General features: G+C 45.0%; 1 protein-coding gene across 1 annotated transcript in view; it reads right to left on the bottom strand.

The window, feature by feature from the left end:
* The window catches only part of XKR4 (XK related 4), a 309,471-nt gene extending 287,284 nt beyond the window's left edge, over positions 1-22,187 (bottom strand). Inside the window, exon 1 of the mRNA XM_045002860.1 lies at positions 21,376-22,187. Within this exon, the coding sequence (XP_044858795.1) occupies positions 21,376-22,187 (812 nt within the window). The remainder of the gene's footprint in view (positions 1-21,375) is intronic.
* Positions 22,188-23,363: the final 1,176 nt, after the last annotated feature.

The following is a 23,363-nucleotide window of genomic DNA, read 5'->3' on the forward strand; positions in this document are numbered from 1 at the left end:
GTGCAGCACAGAATCTAGTCTACAGGGTTGATTATAATAAATCAGTAAAGATTAGTCATGTCCCACCAATAATTCACACGAGTCTCCCCATTAACATCAGCAGGAGTTGTCATGGAGTATGTCTACACTGTAAAGAAAAATCCTGTGGCACCAAGTCTCAGCCCGGGTCAATTGACTTGGGCTTGGGCTGTGGAACTAAAAATAGCAGTGTAGATGTTTGGGCTTGGGCTAGAGCCCACCAAGGGGGAAAGGTCTCAGAGCCGAGGCTCCAGCCCAAGCCTGGGCTCCAAAACCATCCCCTCTTGCCAGGCTCCAGCCCAAGCCTGAATGTCTACACTGCTATGTTTAGGCCCAAGCTTGAGTCAATTGACCTGGGCTCTGAGACTTGGTGCCACAATTTTTTCTTTGCAGTGTAGACATATCCAAGGTTGCAAGGCTAGGTGCACCTCTGTCTTCCTCCCAGTCTCTGAGTGCACCCCCCTCAGGTGTCAGGCCTCACGCCTTTATCTCTTCTTGGGTAGAACTCTGCAGTTTTCCCACTCTTAGATCAGACCGTGGGCTACAGTAGCCTGTGTATCAACCATACTTCCCTAGCAAATCCAACTGAATTTAGCACCTGTGCTTTTTCCCTTCAAGAGTGTGTGACCAGGGGGTGAATATAGTGACCAGACCGACTTACTAAGAAGTATATAGCTGAGCAAGTAATTGATTTTTCAGTTTGGTGGCCAATTCATTTTGAACCAAAACTGACCCTTCCGGCCCCCTCGCTGAAGTGTGTGGGGGGAACCCTGTGTTCAGGTAAAAAAAAAAAAATTTTGAAATGAAAAGAAATGCCTAAATGGTTTTCTTAGAAAATATTGAAATGTTTTGACATTTCCAATGAAAATTCTTTTCCAGGTCCTCTGGCCAAGACGATTCACCAAATTCAATCTGAATTTCCGAAAAGTTTCAGTACCCTAAAAAAAATTGCATTTTTGGCAAATTTACTATTCACCAATTTTTTTTCCCCACCCTGTTCTGCCAAATCATCATTTAACAGTAACAACAAAGCATTTAAACAAAATGGTTTTTAAAACAACAGTCTCCCTCCTAAAGGGCTTCCCATCGCTCAGTGAAGAGCAGGCAGGCCTAACTTCTCCAGGCCCTCAGCAGGTGCTGGTGCCAGTCTGAACAGCTCCCCAGTAACTGCCTCCTTTCTGATAAGAGAATGACACTTTTTTAAAATCCAGCCAAACTCCCTTTGTCCTTTTTAGTTCCTGGGTGTATGGTCCTGCTTGTCCAAGCCAGGTTGTAGGCTCCTTAGGGGGTCAAGTCAGCCCACTGAAAGCCAATGGCTTTGCCACTGTTCAGTAAACCTGAAGGATTTACCTTGTGGTAACTTAGTTGTTTCCCCTTCCTGGTTTGTTTTTTTTCAACTGCTTTGTATATAACTATACAGTAAACATCCCAATAAAGCAGGTCAAGCTATAGTATTCATAAGTTAATACAAAACAGTTCCATGTCTGTCACAAGGAGTGATGCACATGAAACGAGGACAGGTTATGGAATCAGTTATATCTAAACGAGTCTCTTCTTTAGGCACTTGAACAAAAACCAGGGGAAAATGAATGGCACACTTAAATACCATGTGTAGCCCTTTGTTCAGTGAGTTAATCAGTATACTCTTATCATGAGTTCCTAATTAACCTATGTGGTAAAAATTCCTAGCAAATGGTTGTTGATTGTAAATGTAATCCCTCCTTCTGACACATGCATTAATGCACTATTGTTAAAGTTCAAAGTAGTTATTATTGAGTTGACTCAACCCCATTAATTATCCTCTGCACTATATTTGGCTTCACTTGGGTAAACCTTTTTAATTGCCTCGTCTTTACTTACAGCGCATCTTTGCTTAATATGCTATGAACTCTATTTATGTTAATGCCTTTTCCAATAAGCCTATATTAAATGTAGTTTTCACCATTATTACCAGAAATGTTAATGAAAACTCTATAGCTTACTACTATCACCCATAAATGTTCCTCTGTTTTACCAATCAGAAATGTCGGGTTCTTGGATGCTCTCAACTGAATTAAATTAATTTCTCTCCGCTACATCAAAAGGAGGATCCTGCCATCTACTATGTATAAATCTTAGGTGAAAGAAACATTTCTATATTAAACTTTCATTTTAGTGTCCAAATGTTTCCATGCAGGATTTATTTGTTCTGAAAACTGGTTTAACTTTAAAAAGCATGATACATAATGCAAATTAAAGTAATAACAATATTAATAGTTGGCACTTAGAGCACTTTGCATCTGACCATCTCAAAGCACTTTACAAACATTATAGAAATGAATTTCACAACACCCTTTAGTGCAATTAAGTATTACCTTCATTCTACAGATAGGGAAACTGAGACAAAGACTACAGGGAAACATTTTCACAAGTGTCCACTATTTTGAGTGCCCAATTTGAGGTATCTTATATCCCTTTTCTCCGTTAAAAAGACAGAGGAAAAAATAAGTTATTGTACTCTAGTGAAGGTAAATGGGTGATGCGGTTGCTCTCCATCCCTGAAAGTCAGGCATTAAGTGTTTCATGACACGCAGCCTAAGATCAAGCCAACCCAAGTTATGGACACATCAAAGCTTTGACTTATCTAACTTGCTCAAGGACACAAAGGAAGTTTGCAACAGAGTCCGGAGAAGGGAAGAGACAAGACAGATTCCCTAGCTTTTTCTTTAGCCACAAGACTATGCTTCCTACTTTGATAGTTATCTAAGGACTCTGAGGAAAACAGACTGTGAATCTGCTATATGCCCAGGAGAAAAGCATATGCAGTGTGTTTTTTAAACCCTAAAACTACTTAAAATGAGGACAGACATTTTTAAAGCTTCTTTCAAAGCTACTTCCTATGCTACCAGACATATCAAAAATCAATGCCATTCCTCTTCTTTTCTTAAGTCTTATGTGACAGAGAAAGGTTGAATAACATGTGAACAACCAGCCCCGCAGTCTCAAACATGAGGCTGTCTAAATGTGCTTCTCTGAGCTAATCAGGCAATTGAAGATACATGTGTATTTTATGCTCCTGTTATTGGTTATATTAGCAAGAGAAATATGTGGAAACAGAACTATTAAATATATAGTGGCAACATAGGACACCTATGCAATTATTTTAAGATAGAGATAGAGGATTCCAAAATGAAATAACAAAAATGATTAGAGACAGATTCCCATATTAAGAGATATTGAAAAGATCAGAAAGGTTTCCTTTTGAAAAGAGTCAAAAGAAGAGGAGACATACTTATTTTCTCATAAGACAAGAAAAGGAAAGGCAGCAAATTTAAACTGAACAAAAGGAAATACTTTTTTCCACACTATGCATTATTAAACTGTGGAACTCATCACCTCAAGATGCCATGGAAGAGCCTTGTAGAATTCTAAGCAAGGATTTGATATTTATATGGTTAATGAGGACATCCACAGTTACCTTAGATAAGATAAGTTATGAGGAATACAAACTTTTCTTTGAAGCACAAACCAACCATTAACTAATAGGGAATAACCTACCCACAGGGAAAGTCTCTTCCTAATCCTTAATTGTCCACAGTGTGGTTCTCACACCTTTCTTTGAATCACCTGATACTGGCCCCTAGGACAATGGTCTCGATGAACCACTGGACTTATCTGGTACAGCAATCCCTATGTTACCATCTTTGGGGGTGGGAGTGACCCTAAGCAGCCTTGTATTCACACCCTACATGTTACTGTCTCCTTCCTCACAGCAGGAATCAACTTTACCTAGGGGTAACCATCAGAAAAAAACATTTCAAAGGGTGAGTAAACTGGAAAATGAGGGGCAAAAATATTTGAATACATCTCAAAGAAGACAAAGGAACCGGCCCTTTGACTTTGGGGTTGGAGAGATTCTGACCTGGGAATATGTTGCTGAGAACATGTGGTAAGGATTTTATCTTGAGCCAAGTCTAGCTTGTTAAGTTTTAGCTACTAGAAAGCATTTTATTATTACTTCACTTGTAATCATTTCTGACTTCAATACCGTATACTTGTGCTAACTTAAAATACCTCTCTTTGCAGTTATATAAACTTGTTTTATTTTAATCTAAATTAATCCAGTGTTGGTTTAAACTGAACTGTTTGGTAATGCCAATTAAAGTAGCAAACTGTTGAATATTGACCATTGACCAAGGGCAACAGACCTTTAATATGTGAGCTGTCCAGAAGAGGGCAGAACATGTTTTGGGGAAAATTCAGGACTGAGTGTAGGTTAGAGGTCACCCTGAAAGAAGTAACCAAGGCTAGTGGAAGTCAGAGCATGAATGGAACCTTGCTGACCGGCCGATGGGGTCAGATCTTCTTGACCTGAGCTACGGCAATACAAAGACACTCAGGGTGTGACCTGTGTGCTAGCTGTTTGTGAGCAGCCCAGGTTGGCCACTACAACACCAAAGAGGCACCCAAGGCTGCGGGATACACAATGACAACCCCTCACAGGTCTGGATTGTACCCCAAAATATGACAGGGGAGTATGTGTGCACATACACATGTTTATTGGCTGAAAAAATTTCCAGCTGAAAAATGGGTTTAGTCAAAAAAACAAAAAGCTTTCAGGGAAAATGTAATTTTCAACTAAAGGAATTTTTAAAATTTTAAATTACATACTTCATTTCTAAATTTTTGTTTGGGGTTTCAAAAACCAAATGGAAACAAATTTTCAATTTATTTTGAAATAACCTATAAAAAACAATTTTTTTCAATTAAAGAGTTGCTCAAAATTGTGGAGAGATAAGCCTGTTTTTTGAACAGCCATAATGTGTATTTTTAAATAACAAAAAACTAAGAGCCAAACAAGAACCAGATATTTCAAGGAATTAGTAGTGTGACCTACAACTTTCTGCTTTAAGACACCAAGTTGGTGATGCTAGAAAATCTGTTACCAAGGCAGTTCAGTGCCTTTGTGAAATCAGTTGATCTCATGTTAGTTCCTGAGAAACAGGTGGCAGTCTCCATTGTGAGATTAAAAACTGAATAGGCATTGGAAATGGAACTACCCACATCCCTAGGGACGGATCCATTACACCAGGGCTGAGTCTCATTAGCAGAGCAGTATGGGGAAGCTTTTACTGCTATTCTTGATGACAGATCTGGTATGTGGACAGACAGAATGCTTCATTTTCCTGGACAGTTAGTCTGGCACCTAAAATGTCCACCAAATTTGCTTAAAATAAAATGAACAATTTCAATATTTTAAAAGAAACTGACTGCTTTTGTCATATTGTTGGCTGCCAAACTTTCTTTAAACACACACATACACACACACACACAAAATAATTTAGTTTCATTATTCCAGATGGTGTTCTCAATCACGTGAAATTTATGGTAACCACCACATCCACTGATTAATTCTGCCAATCCAAAGGAATTATGTGACTCTTCAGGGAAACATTTCTACCAGTACCGTTAGTATACTGATTAGACCAATAACATCCCAGCTAACAAAAATAATGACATAGCATAACAACACTAGCTACTGTACTAAAGAAAAAATAAACTTTAAAGTGTATTTTAATTTAAGTCACAGTTTGTGTCACTATATACATAGAGGATCACAGCATTTAGAGATCAGGAGGAGGTATCTGGGCAGTGTAAATTACTCTGCAAACTCAGGGTAGAGGATATACCTTGTAGAGGATATACCAGTAACCAAACTAATACAACATATAACATATGGAACCCATTATATCCTTATTCCAAAATTAACAAAAGACATTTGAGGTGACTATTCCACTTTGAGTTCTCAGTTTCTTAAAAAAATTAAGACAAATAAAAATTAGGGATAGAAGAATGAATCCTAGCTTTTTTGGAGTTTGTATTTATGATTATACAAGAGAAAACTAACTGCAAGTTACAGAACTATAATTTTATTTCAGTGTGTTAGTGGGATTCAGTCCAGTCTCCAGGTATGGAATCCTTTCACCTCGCCAGTCTTTCAAACAGGAATCAATCTTGTCACTTTTCACTGGTTAGCGGGTAGGAGAAGATGAGCTGAGTTAACTCCTTGTTCACTATGGACTAAACTGTACCTCTGCATCCTCTCATACGCATTTTTCCTTTTATTCCCCTCCCCACTTTTGCTGTCCCAAACTCTATTCATATCCTTCCCTATTGCTGCCTCCCTTCATTTCATAAAAAGCGTACTTTTGATGGGACTAACACTTCCACACCTATTTGTCCATTGGATGTTACACCCTAAATCAGAGGTGGCCAACTCTTCCTGCCCAGCCTCTGAGCTCCTGACCGGGACGCTAGCCCCCAGCCCTTCCCTGCTGTCCCACCTCCCCCACAGCCTCAGCTCACTCCACCACCGGCGCAATGCTCTGGGCGGCCGGGCAGCCCAGCTGCAGAGCCCGGCCTGACCTGGTGCTCTGTGCTGCCCGGTGGCAACAGCGTGGCTGGCTCCAGGTAGGCGGCGCAGCTGTAGCGCCGCCAGCCACTGGTGCTCCAGGCATCGCGGTAAGGGGGCAGGGAGCGGGGGGGTTGGATAGAGGGCAAGGGAGTTCAGTGGGGTGGTCAGGAGGTGTGGGGGGTGGATAGGAGTCAGGGCAGTCAGAGGGCAGGGAACAGGGGGGGTTGAATGGGGGCAGAAGTCCGGGGGCGCAGTGAGGAAGAAAACGTGAGGTTGGATGGGGCGGCAGGGGGCAGTCAGGGGCAGGGGATCCAGGGGCAGTCAGGGAACAGGGAAGGGAGGGGTGGATGGGGCAGAGGTCCGGGGGGGCCATCAGGGAACAGGGGGGTGGATGAGGCAGGAGTCCGGAGGGTATGGGGGGGCAGACCACACACCCCTCCCCTAACTGGCCCTCCATATAATTTTTGAAAGCCGATGCGGCCGCCAGGCCAAAAAGTTTGCCCACCCCTGCCCTAAATAAATAATGTTGATACAATGGACAAAACTGGTATTACACTTTATAAACAAGCTTTAGCAACAAAACAAACTCAAACCTTCAACTGCAAACAAAGGTACTGTTTAATTTTTTTATGCGTTGAAACAAAGTATCCAATTAAAAAACCCAACCTCTTTATTTAACTGTTATGATTGACATGTTATACAAGAAAATTAGCTTAAGTGGAAGGAATATAAAAAACCCTATTATTACATAACTAAAAGAGTGAAATTGTCATGTTGCTGGAAACTGTATATCTTTTAATAAAGTTTGTCCTTATAGTCCAAGATTAGGGACTGGAGCTCGTTGGTAGAGATAGAATATTCATTTAGACTACCAGATAAACTTTGCAGCTAATGGTCCAAAGCACTCGAGTACAAACGAGAATAGAACTGGAAGCCATAGCTCACTTTAAGATGTTATTCTTTCTTCCATTCCACAGGAGATTCGTATATGGAAACTGACCTTTCAGCCATAAATAGTCTTCCAATTGTAACACTGCATAAGGTAGTTTTATTCAGCCCTGGTCTACACTAGGAGATTATGTCGAATTTAGCAGCGTTAAATCGAATTAACCCTGCACCCGTCCACACCAGGAAGCCATTTAATTCGACATAGAGGTCTCTTTAGTTTGATTTCTGTACTCCTCCCCGACGAGGGGAGTAGCGCTAAATTCGACATGGCCATGTCGAATTAGGGTAGGTGTGGATGGAATTCGACGCTAATAGCTCCGGGAGCTATCCCACAGTGCACCACTCTGTTGATGCTCTGGACAGCAGTCCGAGCTCGGATGCTCTGACCAGCTACACAGGAAAAGCCCCGTGAAAATTTGAATTCCTTTTCCTGTCTGGCCAGTTTGAATCTCATTTCCTGTTTGGACATCGTGGCGAGCTCAGCAGCACTGGCAACGATGCAGAGCTCTCCAGCAGAGGTGTCCATGCAATCTCAGAATAGAAAGAGGGCCCCAGCATGGACTGACCGGGAAATCTTGGATCTGATCGCTGTGTGGGGCGATGAGTCTGTGCTTTCGGAGCTGCGCTCCAAAAAACGGAATGCGAAGATCTACGAGAAGATCTCCAAAGCCATGACAGAGAGAGGATACATCCAGGATGCAACGCAGTGCCGCATGAAAATCAAGGACCTGAGACAAGGCTACTAGAAGACCAAAGCGGCAAACGGATGCTTTGGATCCCAGCCCCAGACATGCCGTTTCTACGAGGCACTGCATTCCATTCTAGGTGCGGCCGCCACCACTACCCCACCACTGACCGTGGACTCTGAGGATGGGATAGTGTCGATGGCCGGTTCCTCGGAGATGTTCGTGGATGGGGAAGATGAGGAAGGAGATGAGGAGGACGAGGCAGTCGACAGCGCTTACAACGCTGATTTCCCCGACAGCCAGGATCTCTTCATCACCCTCACGGAGATCCCCTACCAATCCCAGGGTTAACCCGGACCCTGAATCAGGGGAAGGATCAGTCGGTAAGTGCTTTAAACATGTAAACATTTATTTTTAACAGAACAGGAATATTAACTATGTGAAAAGAAGGTCAATATGTACGGGGATAGAACAGAAATCCTCATGGGAGATCTCCACGAAGCTCTCCTGGAGGTAATTGAAAAGCCTCTGCATGAGGTTCCTGGGGAGAGCGGCCTTATTGCGTCCTCCGTGGTAGCACACTTTTCTGTGCCAGGCTATCATCAGGTACTCGGGTATCATTGCCTCGACGAGCATGGTGGCATAGGGCCCTGGTTTTTGCTGGCTTTCACGCAGCATGCGGTCTTTATCTGTGTCACTGATCCTCATCAGGGTGATCTCGCTCATGGTGACCTGCTTTGAATTAGGGGAATGTTAGTATTGGGACTGCTTGCCTGTTCCTTTACATAACTGTAACCGGCGGTTTACAGCCACGCGGTGGAGGCGGGACAGGGGCAGCATACAGGGATCTTTCCCGGGGACAGCCGCGAGGGGGTGGGACAGGGGCAGAGTTCATGCTTTCCGGATTGCCGGAAGCAGGAACTGGCCAACGCTAGGAGCATTGCTTTGACCGTGAAAGGAGGGCACTGCTATAAATTAAGTTTTAAGCAGCCAAAAGTCTACGGCTTCCCATGTCTGCCTGCTACACAAATTCTGCTGTCCTGCCCCGCTTGTCTGATCTCCACTGCAAGACCCCAGGCACTGAATGCGAAGGCCGAAAAGTCGACCTTGTCCTGAGTGCGCATGAGATAGGTGCTGTGCATGGTCTTGTTCACAGAGACAGACTAGACTATGTTCATTGTTCGCAAAAATGTATCTTTGTAAGGAATTCACTCCCTTTTTCCCATCACACAGCTGCGACTGTCTCCCAACCTACCCCGGCATCCCCCTCACAGAGGCTGGTGCAGATTAGGCGGCGAAAGAAAAGGACACGGGACGAGATGTTCTCAGAACTTATGGGCTGCTCCCGAGCCGAGGCGGCCCAGCAGACCCAGTGGAAGGAGAACATGTCGCAGTACCAGCGCTCACACAGCGAACGGGAGGACAGGTGGCGGCAGGAAGACCAGCAGGCGACTCAAACACTGCTTGGACTAATGAGGGAGCAAACGGACACGCTCTGGCGCCTTGTGGATGTTCTGCAGGACCGGAGGCAGGAGGACAGAGCCCCACTGCAGTCTATCTCTAACCGCACTCCCCCGCCACAAAGTCCCATAACCCCCTCACCCAAAGTACCAAGAAGGAGGGGCGGCAGGGGCCGTGAAAACTGTCACTCCACCCCTGCAGAGTGCTCAAGTACAAGAAGGCTCTCATTCCCAAAATTTTTATAAGTCCTTTCCTTCCCGCCTCACCCAAGCCCCCGTCCCAGTTTCATCCCCTAACTGTCTAGTTGATAATAAAAAATACTTTTCTGTTAATTACTGTTTCCGTCATGTTCTTTTAGAGGAGACTGTGTTTGAAGGGGGGGAAGAGGGTTGGTAATTGGACAGGACAGTCACCTTTACCAGGGTACAGACACGGGGGCAGGTTCAGCAGCAGGTCACACACACAGTGCAGTCACTAGGCACCCTGGTCAGTCTGGGAGGTGGTTTTCATGTTCTGGGGGGGGGGGCTATGTGACTTTGTGGCGGGGGAGGGCAGTTAGAGATCTTATGCAGCGGTCCTTATCCTGGATCACAGAGCCACGCAGCAGGGGATCTGTAACCATCCTCCCCCGCCACAAAGTCACATAGCCACCACACACAGAGTCCCGAAAAGGAGGGGTGGCAGGCTCCGTTGAAACAATCAGTCTGCCACTGCGGACTGCTCTAGGAGCAGGAGCCTGTCATTCCTCGAGTTTAGAAGCGGTCTTTACATCACTACACACCCTACCCACCACAGTCTGCATCCCAGTTTCAACCCTTTACCGCGAAATCAGTAATAAAGAAAACGGTGTTAATTAACAAAGTTCCATGTATTTTATTTTTAAGCATGCGTTGGAAGGGGGGAATGGGGTGAACGGGGTATGTAACTGCAGAGGATAGTCAACATTAGCTGGGTAAAGAAACAGGGGCAGGTTCAGCTTCTCTGTAAACAAACGTAATAGTCACAGGTTACCCTGCTAACTGAGGAACCTAGCTTTCAAAGCCTCCCAGATGCACAGCGCTTCCCGCTGGGCTCTTCTAATCACACGGCTGTCTGGCTGGGCGTAATCAGCAGCCAGGCTATTTGCCTCAACCTCCCATCCCGCCATAAAGGTCTCCCCCTTGCTCTCACAGAGATTGTGGAGCACACAGCAAGCTGCAATAACAATGGGGATATTGGTTTCACTGAGATCTGAGCGAGTCAGTAAGCTTCTCCATCTCCCCTTGAGACGTCCAAAAGCACAGTCCACCACCATTCTGCACTTGCTCAGCCGGTAGTTGAAGAGTTCTTTGTCACTGTCCAGGGTGCCTGTATAGGGCTTCATGAGCCAGGGCATTAGCGGGTAGGCTGGGTCCCCGAGGATTACTATAGGCATCTCCACATCCCCAACAGTTATTTTGTGGTCCGGGAAGAAACTACCTTCCTGCAGGCGTCTAAACAGACCAGAGTTCCTGAAAACACGCGCGTCATGAACCTTGCCCGGCCACCCGACGTTGATGTTGGTAAAACGTCCCCTATGGTCCACCAGTGCTTGCAGCACCATTGAAAAGTAGCCCTTTCGGTTAATATACTGGCTGGCCTGGTGGGCCGGTCCCAGGATAGAGATGTGAGTTCCATCTATAGCCCCACCGCAGTTTAGGGATCCCATCGCGGTGAAGCCATCTATGATGACCTGAACGTTTCCCAGGGTCACTATCTTTGAGAGCAGTAGCTCAACGATTGCGTTGGCTACTTGCATCACAGCAACCCCCACGGTAGATTTGCCCACGCCAAAGTGGTTCGCTACTGACCGATAGCTGTCTGGCGTTGCAAGTTTCCAGAGGGCTATGGGCACTCGCTTCTGCACAGTCAGGGCTGCTCGCATCCGGGTGTCCTTGCGCTTCAGGGCAGGGGACAGCAACTCACACAGTTCAAGGAAAGTTCCCTTACGCATCCTAAAGTTTCGCAGCCGCTGTGATTCATCCCAGACCTGCAGCACTATGCGGTCCCACCAGTCCGTGCTTGTTTCTCGGGCCCAGAATTGCCGTTCCACAGCATGAACATGACCCATTGCCACCATGATGTCCACGGCACGGGGTCCCGTGCTTTGTGAGAGGTCTGTGCCACTATCAGACTTCATGTCCTCACCGCGCTGCCGTAGCCTCCTCGCCCGATTTCTCAGCATCTGACTGTGAAAAAGGTGGACGATAAGGTGCGAGGAGTTGACAACGGCCATAACTGCAGCAATGATTGCAGCGGGCTCCATGCTCGCAGTGCTGTGGCGTCCGCGCTGTCACTCACCAGAAAAGTGCGCGAACTGATTGCCCGCCGGCGCTTTCAGGGAGGGAGGGCAGGAGTGACAGTTGAATGATGACAGTTACCCAAAACCACCCTTGACACATTTTTTCCCCCCAGCAGGCTCGACCCAGAATTCCAATGGGCAGCGGGGACTGCGGAAACTGTGGGATAGCTGCCCACAGTGCACCGCTTCCAATGTCGACGCTTGCCCCGTTAGTTTGGACTCACAAAGTCGAATTACTGTCCTTAGTGTGGATACACACGTTCGACTTTGTAATATCGGTTTCACAAATTCGATTTAAGTAGAATCGAACTACTCTGGTAGTGTAGACATACCCTCAGAACATTCATCTGTTTGCAGAAATCTTCTGTGAGAATTAGGAATAAAGCATCCAAAAATGAGTTATGGGCCTGCAACATTGTCTTTTTTTTATTTACGTAGTCACTTCTATATTTGCACTAGAGAGTTCTAGTATTCTTTGTATGGCAACATGAAATCCTCTAAAACACAAACTCTTACAAGGTGAAAGAGGTATAGGATTACAACAACCCAAGTACTAATTCCTCCAGATACAAGTTGCTAAAAACGTCCTTTTGGCAAACAATAAGTTCACCTCCTTGGATCGAATGGACTGGCAAAAGCATTAGTGTTTACACATTGCTCTGAAAAAGTAAAGTCCTATATAAGTGCTAAGTATTCGTATAAGAGAAACTTGGTTTTCGTTTGTAATTTGTGGTATCTTTCCTTCTAAAGTCTCTCAGCAACATTTATATGCAGTTAGGGTTATAAGGATAAACTGAACAGGGAAACTAATTTGTATACTGTCTTTTAGTAAGTGATTCCAAAGAACTGTAATGGAGCTTCACATTAATATCTCAGAACATAACATCCATCTATATATCACTGTGTCTCAACAAAAGAAAAGAAATATTTTTTCTACTGAATGGATTAATAGCAGCTAAAATGGATTAGCATAAATACATTCCCTCTAAATGGAACTGACCCTTCTGCTGCTACTCTGTCAATCAATCACCTCTCATGAGCACTTAAGTTGAAGGAAACAACACAGTTAGCCAGAAGACTTAAGTCAAAAATGCCTGTGGACTCATGGAAGAAAAATGATACTTCTGATTTGTAGCCTTCCTGTGCATTGAGAAACAGATGGGAAGACTATGCAATAATCTTTTCTAGATTCTTTTCTAATCTTTTCTGGACTAAAATGTAACAAAACTGACAGATTTCAAAACACTGAGAAAAATTAGTGACGGATTGACATGTTATCATGTGAGGTTCAATGACAGTTGGAATTACTGACCATCTAACACCTACACTGTAACAGGACAGAAATATCAGAAACATCACAGCGAGATGCTAGAAACACATCTTGGGAATACAATCTTTTGGTTACTGGAATGGGAGGAAAATAGACATCCTTCATTTTTTGAAACATCTGGGACCTAAATATACAGTAGAAGATAATCAAAGTATCATTTATTGGCCTTATCCTAGATGTGCCCTAAATCTGACACTGAGGGCCAGATCCTCAGATGGTGTAAAGTGGCATAGCTCTAGTGAAGTCAATGAAACTATGCTGATTTACACCAGCTGAAGACCAGACCCTGAAGACAGTGCAGAAAAAGTGAGTGTCTTTAAGACTTGCAAGACAATTCTAGTGGCAGATTGTAAACCTAGAAATAACAAATGGTAAAGAATAAAAAGCCCCATTTTCCCCACATCCAAATAAATAAGAACAAAAACCTATCACCACCCAACACCTCACCTCAGGCCAGAAGCAGAAAGTTCCTTCCTTTGAAAAGAGCAAGTGTCACCAGTTAGCTGATGCACCTAGAACTTGATAGTGATTGCTCTTCCACCATGGGGACTACAAGGCTTTATTCCATCACTCCTCATTCACTATGTATGTGGGAACTGGATAGGCTGCATTGCCATTAATGACTATGACACATTCTGCTCTGTTTCCTTTTCATCAGATCTGGATGATGCAGTTTCTCAGCTTTTCCAATGTCTAAGTGTGATAAAGAGCTAGATAAGAGGTAGCTGATTACAGTCAGTGTGGAGATGACAGAAACGATACTCATTGGTCCCTTTCTAGAAGAAAAGTGGGATAGATAGCAGCCCTCTTGATAGAGGGGTGAAATTTACCTTTTGTTAGTAAGGTGCACAAATAGACTGAATCTTACTAGAAGCAAGACTTTCTTTAGAGGATCAAATAGCAGTTGTATCCATGGATGCTTTCTCCCTCTCCCTCTCACAACCTCAGGTGAGGAGATAGTGAAAATGCAAAACACAAACAGGATCCTTGCCTTTCGCACCTCTAGGTTTAATTACTGTAATATTCTCTACATAGCACTACACATGAAGATGTCTCAGAACTTTAGCTGGTGCAAAATGCAGCAACCCACTTAGTACTGTTTCTCTCCTGGAACATATTATATTATATAATATTACGTATTATATTAACCTGTGCATAATAATTTGCTTTCATTCCTGTCTACCTTACAGACCATCTTTCTGCTCATGTTCCTTCTGGATAGAAGAAGTCAGTTAATACATTTGAACCAACAACTCCAGATTTAAAACAGAGAATGCTGTCTCAGCAAACTTAAGGCAGTGGTACATGGGTCTGGGATTCACTCCCTCTGCCAAAGTTTATTAACCTTCAGGGCACAGTTCAAAGCCCATGCATTCAGGACTTTGTACTGGAAAAGATGGTGGGATGTAACTTTTGTAGGAGGAGAGTTTATAGAAGCCTATAAGTCGGATTGGTTCCTTTAGCTGGTTGTGAACTGGCCTGCTGAGAGAAAGCGAGAGAGAAAGGGAGAGCGAGAAATCAGAGCTTTGTTAATGTGTATTTAAAGCACATTTTTATAAATCTCCAAAAACTAAAGTGGCTTTGGTGCTTATTTTTGTTTCAGAAATGATCAGCTCTAGTTTGTTCATCAGACTCCCCTCTGAGCATGCAAGATCAAGAATCTTGAATTCTTCTAGAACAATGCAGTGGGGAAAACAGAATGGTGTTTAGACAGACATTTAATTAACATGGTTGCACTGCATCGCTGCTGTTTGTTTCATTTCTTACATCACTGTATGGTGTACATACCACTACTCTTTGTGACAAGTTGTTATAAATCTCAATAAATAAAAAGTTTTAAAACTTAATTATTTTCATACACAATTCTCAGGTTATTCATGCTGATAGGTGCTTTGCCTGTTTCCTTCCTTTCCCCTCCTAATATCTTTTGAGCTTCCAAAACTGCTAGCGAAGCAAAATGAGTAAAAAAAATTTAACTGTCTCAAAAACAGTGTGTGAGAAAACTCATACAAAGATTAAGACGTGTTTGCAATATTTCTCAGCATGCTCCATGCCTCTCAGATATAGAAGATACAAATTCAACATGTTACATGCCTTAATTTCACCAAATCAAAAGCTGTGTTCACTTTCTGCATTGCACTTGGAATCTTCATTTTTACTGTCTGAGAACTCTAAATCTCGGGCCTTTGTCCCGATTGCCCACCCTGGAGAAACACTAGCCGTGGTTATGTTCATTTTGCTGACTCATTACTCAGATTGAAATAAATATATTAACAAAATCATGTCTGTTGCTATTTTTCTTAACTTGTATTATTTTGTGCTCTATTCCAACTGAAGTGTCCAATCATGCAGTCCTTCACTCAGGTGCACTTAAGAAATAACTGTAGGGATAAGCCTTATGTACAGCAGCCATTATCTCCCTTGACAGCTGCATTCCTCAGAAACCATGCAACTGTCAACTAATTGCGAGGTTGAGACTCATGAGGACAGCATCCAAACTTCCTTGGCAACTGAGCCAGCTTTACCAAGCTCATTTCCATAGGAGAGCAGAGGTATTACAAATCCCACTGCTTTCAGAACCAAATGTCACTTCCAAATCACTTCAACTTAACTTTTCCGCAATACGAACTAGGAAGGAGAAGGAAGAGAAATGAGTTTTAGAAGTTACACATCTGGTCCTCTGGAGGACATGAATTGCCTGGGCAGAGATGCCTGAAGGAGAGCAAAGGAGAGGCAATGAGGAGATTTAAGATGAGGGTGGCTCTTGCTCTACCCATTAAAAAAAGGGAGACACTCTGTGCTTCTTCCAGTGTTGCTCTGCCAGCATGTGGGGCTGACAAGGCCATGGACCCACCCTTACTCTGAAAATACATGACCTCTCTAAGACTACTAGCATAGCAGGCGGTGCTAGCTGCACCCGCATTTTCCCTGTGCTTTCCAAACCTGTAGCCAAATGTTTCTCTCCAGCAGCAGATGTACTTGGAGGACAGGGCTGCATAATTACTTCTAGATGCACATATGCATGGGTGTGACCCTAACAGCCCCATTAGGTAAAGGGTAAAGGGTGCATTCAACACACTGTTGTCAGAATATTTAGCCAAACTGTGTCCTGCAAGATATCATAAAAACTGGTGACATGCTGGTCATGAATATTATTGTGTGATGTATTATGTACAGGTTGTGTATAATGAGTTATGTATGTGTGCTGGAAATATGTTCTTAAAATACGTTTTTAAGGCAGTCGATAGACAAGCCAGCTTTAGACAAAAGAATGCGGATTTACCTGTCTGGGTCGAGCTTTGTAAGCCAGGAACAATGAAATTACATTTACATATCAGGTAAACAAAGCAATCAAGGTAATGAATAGTGAAGGAAACTGCTTGGTGAGCACTCCAGGGGGCTTGAACCCCCAGGTCTTTGTGGTTCTTGAGGCAAAGACAATGGACTTTGGGAAATAAGGGGAACAAAAAGACAGTCTAAGGCCATATCTACACTGCATTTTCATCATTAAAACTTTTGTCACTCAGGTCTGTGAAAAAAAATACACCCGTGAATGACAAAAGTTTTAATGACGAAAAGTGCCAGTGTTGACAGCGCTTCACCGACGAAACTACTGCCCCTCATTGGGGGGGTGGTTTTATTTTGTCACCAGGAGAGCTTTCTCCCAGCAACAAAAAGCAGATACACTGCTCACCTTACAATGGTGCGGCTGCAGCGGCATAGCTGCACTGTTGTAAGGTACGCAGTGTAGACATCCAAATTTGCCACCACTTAGGGGCGGAAGGGGAGATGCTGGTAGCTCGATATAAGTGAGAAACTGTATTAGGCAAAGTCATAGCTTGCAAGAATTAAGTTTTAGACACTAGGAAGCAGGCTATTCTTTTTTGTAACCATTTTTTATCTTAGTCTTGCTTGGTAACATTTACATCTATGTTTTTATTAATAAACTTATTCTTGGTTTATTACAAAACATCTGAGTGCTGTTATAGTAAAGTGCAGGACCTCAGCTAAACTAACAGACTGGTGTGTATACTGCCTCTTCGGAGGCAGCAAACTTAATTTCTGCAACTGCCCAGTCAGAGGGACTGGACACAGCAGAGACATGTCTCCAGGGAACTTGGGTTCACTGATTGTTACCTGCAAGGCAAGGTTTAGACAGAGTCTGGAGGAGTTTGCTGGTGAGATGAACAGACTGGATGTGGCAGGGAGCTGTCTCAGTGTAAGCTCCAGCAAAGCTCTCTTGCGCTAAGGCAGAGAGGTAACACAGCAGTTCTGAGTGCCCTGAGCAGAGCTTCACAGTGGGTTAAACACAGAATGTATCAGAGGCATGGATAAGAAAACATCCACAGTTATGTCTGCATGCAAAATTAAAAAAAAAAAAGCAATTAACAGATTATAGTCTAAATTCAACCGCCTACACAAAGCCAAAAATCTGCCCTCAGTTACACTCAACCAACCACACTAACTTCAATGGGACTGTAACCGAGGACCAGTCTTGGCTGACAGTCTGCAGACATCCGCCAAATCTTTTCACAGATGGCCTTTTTTCTTCCAAATGGCAGAATTCAGTCCTCAGTACAATGGTTTGTAGAAATTAATGACAAAATACAAAAGAAAAACCTAAATTTTTATTCATAAGACATTTGTGGCTCATCTGCAGTCACACACATTTTCTTTTTGTTATACTGTAGTAAAAGTTCATTTTAAATCACTATTTCACAGCAACACCCCAGGCAGCATTAAAACCCTCATTAATTTCCCATTAGCACACTTCAATTAATATGTAATTGTTTTTAGCAATCACACTTATATTTGTAAATAAGAATTAATTTTGAACGTAATATTAAGAAAGGCCAATTTCTAGTAATTCAATAGCTTAACAAAATTAATAATTTGAACCAAAATATTTACTTTGTGCAAAGATATTGAGAGGCCAAGTCTCATCAAAATATGTATTACGGTGGGTTACTCATAATGTACCCAAACCTACTGGGCTCAGAACTGGCTTTCATAATGTCCACACACAACTACTGCAATTCTCTACATTTAGGAATGAAGCCCCATGCCGTGAGATAGTGCCAGAGAATGCAGCAAGCCAACTGCTCAGCAACAGAGGTCACCAGGAACACATCACCCCAATTTGTTACTCTCAGTATGAACTTCCTGTTAAATTCAGAGTCCAGTTCCAGGTCACCATTTCAACACCCCGGCATGGAACTGTTCCTAGCTATTTGAGCGATTGTCTCTCCACATGACCACCACTTCCTTGATATCTAAGTTCCACTGGAGCAGTAAATCAGCTGGCAAATAAGGGATGGCTGATGACCTCTGGAGTCAGAAACTTCACAGGAGATGGACCTCACTGCCAGATGCAATGAGAATGAACAACAGCTTCCATGCTTTCACAGCTAAGCACAAAACCCACAAAACTTAACAACATAAATCCAGAGAGATGTCGTGGAGTTCTGCTCTGTGGCACTCAGGGTGATGCAGACTCTCTTTGTATTTCCTCTTTACAGACTGCCACCTCCCACATACAACTGAAATGCTTCATTCCAGCAACTTTGACCATTCTGGGGATAGGTGTGGCAGGAAATTTGTTCTTAATATATTAAAATTACATGGTATCAGATCATGCTTACTAAGGTCTTGATATGCAAACAAATACACATGAGCAACTTTACACACATGAATAGTGTCATTGTACTTAATGGCATCACTCATGTGTCTAAAGGTATTTGTGTGTTTGCAGGATTGGGTCCAAATATTAATTATTATGCATCTCACTGGGACTCCTGAGTTCAGCCCCACATGGGGGAAATACACAAGCAATCCTGAACAAACATTTTGTTGGTTGAAATTCTATCTGCTTCTCAATCAGTCAATGTTTAGAAAACCTGTGATTTTGGATTAGTCGCAACAAAACTTTGATAAAAAAAACATTCAAGACACTGTAAAGTATTTGTTGTAAAAAGGAAATGTGTAATAACAATGATCTGTTTAGTATTGTCAAACTCGATAGATTATTATTTAATATTTATATTAAAGTAGTATCCAAAGGCCACAGCCAGATTTATGTTGTTAAGGGACAATCTCTAACCAAAAAAGGGGATCTCTGGAAGTTAAAAATTCCAAATTTGGAACATTGTACTGAGTCCAAATATGAAACAGAAATATTAAAATAATTCTTACTAAATGATATGACAATGATAGGAAATCTTTTTAAAACAAATGCTAATAAAACACCTCTTCTAAAAATATACCTTCCATCAGTCAAAAAAGAAACTTTAATAATACTTTCAACTGTTGCTTCAGTAGATTGCTACATTCAGCATAGCTGAAACATTGCTTTTGTATACCATAATTTTATTTTGAAATTGTAACTGTCTGCATACATTATGCTTCCCCAAAACTAGGTTGCGCAAAACAGTGATAAAATTCACTTGCAAATGACTATGCCTCAATTTAAAATCTATTCTGGAACTGAAATTATATTCTAAAAGAATATCTCTTGGGATGAAGAAAAGACAGTATCTAAAAGAACACATAAGCTACATGGTACTTAATAGCATTGCAGTATTTGAAAATATACAGTTACTATGGCATAGTTTTTGCCAAAAACTTTAATATCAATGATGATATTCAGTGTGTGTCCTTTCTATCAAGTACCATATCTGCTATAGACCATTATAACATGGCCTTTCCATGAACACCACATTATAGATAAGTAACTATTTAAAAGTTTGTTGTCTGAAATATTTTTTACCATACAACATGTATGAAAAATTGACAACATGATTTGAGAACTAGATGTTATATAAATAGATGTTATCCAAGCACAACAGGACTATACATCCCTAGACAGTGCAAATCTTTTCTAGCTATAATCTTTACTCTCTCCGAAGTTCTCTAATCACATTAATAATGTGCATATATGTAGACAATTCTAGATAATATGAATTATATTGTATATTTTTCTCAAAACTCTATTTTTTTAACTTTACTCAGAAAGTTAAGGTTTGCCAGACTTTGGGATAATATAAATCTGGAGGTGTATTGTGGTTTAGATTGCAAGTTGATGTAATCTGGGTGTAATGTGACTGTGCAGTGAATCAGAAGACAACTAAAGAACCAGCTTAAATGCCCACTAGCATTAAAACTTGGGAAGGTTTATGATTCTTACCATTGCCTACCTTTTTTTAGGGTTTTTACATAAATCCTCCTCTTAAGGTAAACAGCCTTCCTGATATTATCAGGACTATCCAAATATTCGGGGCTTTTTCTTATGTAGGATCCTATTCTCCTTCCCCCAACCTGATTTTTCACACTTGCTATCTGGTCATCCTACTTCCTCTAGAGCCATACACAATGATACAGCCATCCAAATCACCTGAACGCATTACAACAGCCAATACTTTGGAAATGATAGATAAGCTTTTATCTCTTAAAAATGGAATTTCAGAAATGCAATCCTATAACTTCATTTAGCCTTTGCTGTGCTTACTGTATGGTTATCTAACTCCATCAACAGTTCCCCTTATAACAATTGCACTCGACTCTCATTTTAAAGTCTATTATACTGTATATGCAGTTTCTGATATAAGGCTACTTCATCCCACCCACTTTCAATTACCTTACATCCCACTTTTTTCACACTTGCATTTTCACACTTGCTATCTCTCTCATCCTACCTCCTCTAGAGCCATACACAATGATACAGCAATCCAAATCACCTGAACGCATTACAACAGCAGTTACCAATACTTTTTGCATGGTTGTCACACTGCATATTTAATACAATCACATCAAAATAGTGTGCGAGCAGGGGTATGCAATATACTCATTGTCTACCTACCCAGCCACTCGGAAACGGATAGTATTGCCAGTGGTGGCAATGGAATGGATGTATCCATGTTCCCTCGCACACGTTGGAGCTACCTAGTTTGGATAACATTTTAATCCAGGGCGAGTGTGTATTTGCATGCTCACGCATCCACACTACAGAGAATTGCATACGCCCAAACTACATTATTTACAGGGTCACTTGCTTCCCGAAAAGAAAGAGGAAAAGCTTAATAGCAATCCAAGTTTTCGCTCAATTAAACACGCAAGAGGAGCCCCTCCCCCCATCACCGGACGGGTAGGAGCCGAGCCCCGGGGGGAGCCCGGGGAAGCTGAGGCCAGTAGGGGGAGTGTAAGCAGGGTAAAGAGGCTGTACCTCCAGATCTGCCCGAGCTGCAGGATGTGGATGAGGGACTGCAGGAGCCAGATGCAGAAGGCGCAGGAGGCGGACCTGCTCTTGCCGGCCCTGCCGCCGCTGGTGCTGCTGCTGCTGTTGCTGCTGTTGGTGGCCGTTGTGGCGTTGCTTTTGCTGGCGTTGGACGCCTGCCTCTGCGGCGTGCAGGGGCGAGGGGCGTCCATGTCGCCGGCCGCCGAGCCGCTGCTCACCAGCAGTTTGCTCTCGGCGGCCGGGCAGTGGCCGGCAGCAGCTGCGGCGGCGGCGGCGCTGTCCTCGGTGCTGAAGTCGTGCACGAACCAGCGGAAGCTGAACACCTGCACGGAGAGGGAGCCGAGCAGCACGAAGAAGAGGGTCAGCCCGAACCACCAGCGCTGGCCCCGCAGGTAGTAATCGACCGCCAGCCAGATGTCGGTGCCCACGTCGGCGAAGTACACGGCCAAGGCGGCCAGGATCCACAGGCAGTCCCACAGCGAGTAGCGCCGCTGCTCCCGGCCCAGCCGCAGGCACAGCGACGACGAGCCCCCGCCCGAGCCCCGGGAGCCGCCACCGCCGCCTCTTCCCCCGCCGCCGCCGCAGCAGCAGCTGGAGCCGCCGCCCGAGCCGTCCCCGCCGCTGCCGCTGCAGCAGCCGCCCCCCGGTGCCTCGTCGTCGCCGCCGCCCGGCCCCGCGCCCGAGGGCAGCCCCGGGGCCAGCGCCTGCACCGAGCCCGAGTGGTCCGAGTTCTGCAGCGGCGTGAACGCCACCTCGCCGCCCTTCTTCATCTTCAGCCGCCCGTCCGACTTCGCGGCCATGATGCCTCCGCCCCGCCGCCGGGGAGAGCGCGCCTTTATCCCGCGCCTCCCCCTGCTCCTCCCCCGCCGCCGCCGCCGCCGCTCCGCTCCCCTGCCCGGCTACGGGCGCGGGCTCCTCCCGGGGCCGCCGCGCCTGGAGCGCCGCCTGCCTGTGGGGAGCCACGCTCAGCCCCCGCGCCCCGCCACCCGCGCGCTCCGCCCGAGCCGGCAGCAGCCGCGGGACCGCTCCCCGGACCGGCGCATCCCTCCGCCCTCCGCCGCCGCCGCCGCCGCCACCCAGCTGACTGACGCCGGGAAAGAGGATGACCTCATCCCTTCCTCCTCGCTGCCGCCGCCGCCCCCAGCACCAGCCGCGGCGCGCGGGCGGGGAGGGGGCGGGGCACCCAGCGCCGCGGGAGGCGGGGAGTGAAGGGGGGGGCGCGCGGGAGGGGGAAGCGACCTGCCTGTCAGTGGGTGCGGGGACAGGGAGCGGCCAGGAACTGCGCTGGAGAGGGGCAGCTCAGGGGCCACGGGGTGGCTGGGGGGTCACTGGGGAGGGTAGGGGTTGGGATGGAGACGGGATTAGGGCAAAGGAGTGGAGGTCGCTGGGGGTGGGCAGAGGTTGGGATGGAGGCGGGGGGTTCAGGCACGGGATGGGTGGGGGATCACTGGGGCGAGCAGGGGTTGGGATGGAGGCGGGGGCAAAAGGGGGGTCACTGGGGTAGCAGGGGTTGGGATGGAGGCGGAGGTGGGTGGGGGATCACTGGGGAAGGCAGAAGTTGGGATGGAGGCGCGGGTTCAGGCACGGGATGGATGGGGGTCACTGGGGGGGATCACTGGGGAAGGCAGAAGTTGGGATGGAGGCGCGGGTTCAGGCACGGGATGGATGGGGGTCACTGGGGGGGATCACTGGGGAAGGCAGAAGTTGGGATGGAGGCGCGGGTTCAGGCACGGGATGGATGGGGGTCACTGGGGAAGGTAGGGGATGGGATGGAGGCGGGGGGTGGATGGCGATCTCTGGAGTAGCAGGGGTTGGGATGGAGGCGGGGGTGGATGGGGGATCACTGGGGCGAGCAGGGGGTGGGATGGAGGCGGGTGTTCAGGCACGGGATGGATGGGGGTCACTGGGGAAGGTAAGGGATGGGATGGAGGCGGGGGTGGATGGGGGATCTCTGGAGTAGCAGGGGTTGGGATGGA

The sequence above is a fragment of the Mauremys mutica genome, chromosome 2 (genome assembly GCF_020497125.1).
Source record: "Mauremys mutica isolate MM-2020 ecotype Southern chromosome 2, ASM2049712v1, whole genome shotgun sequence".
Taxonomy (NCBI): domain Eukaryota; kingdom Metazoa; phylum Chordata; order Testudines; family Geoemydidae; genus Mauremys; species Mauremys mutica.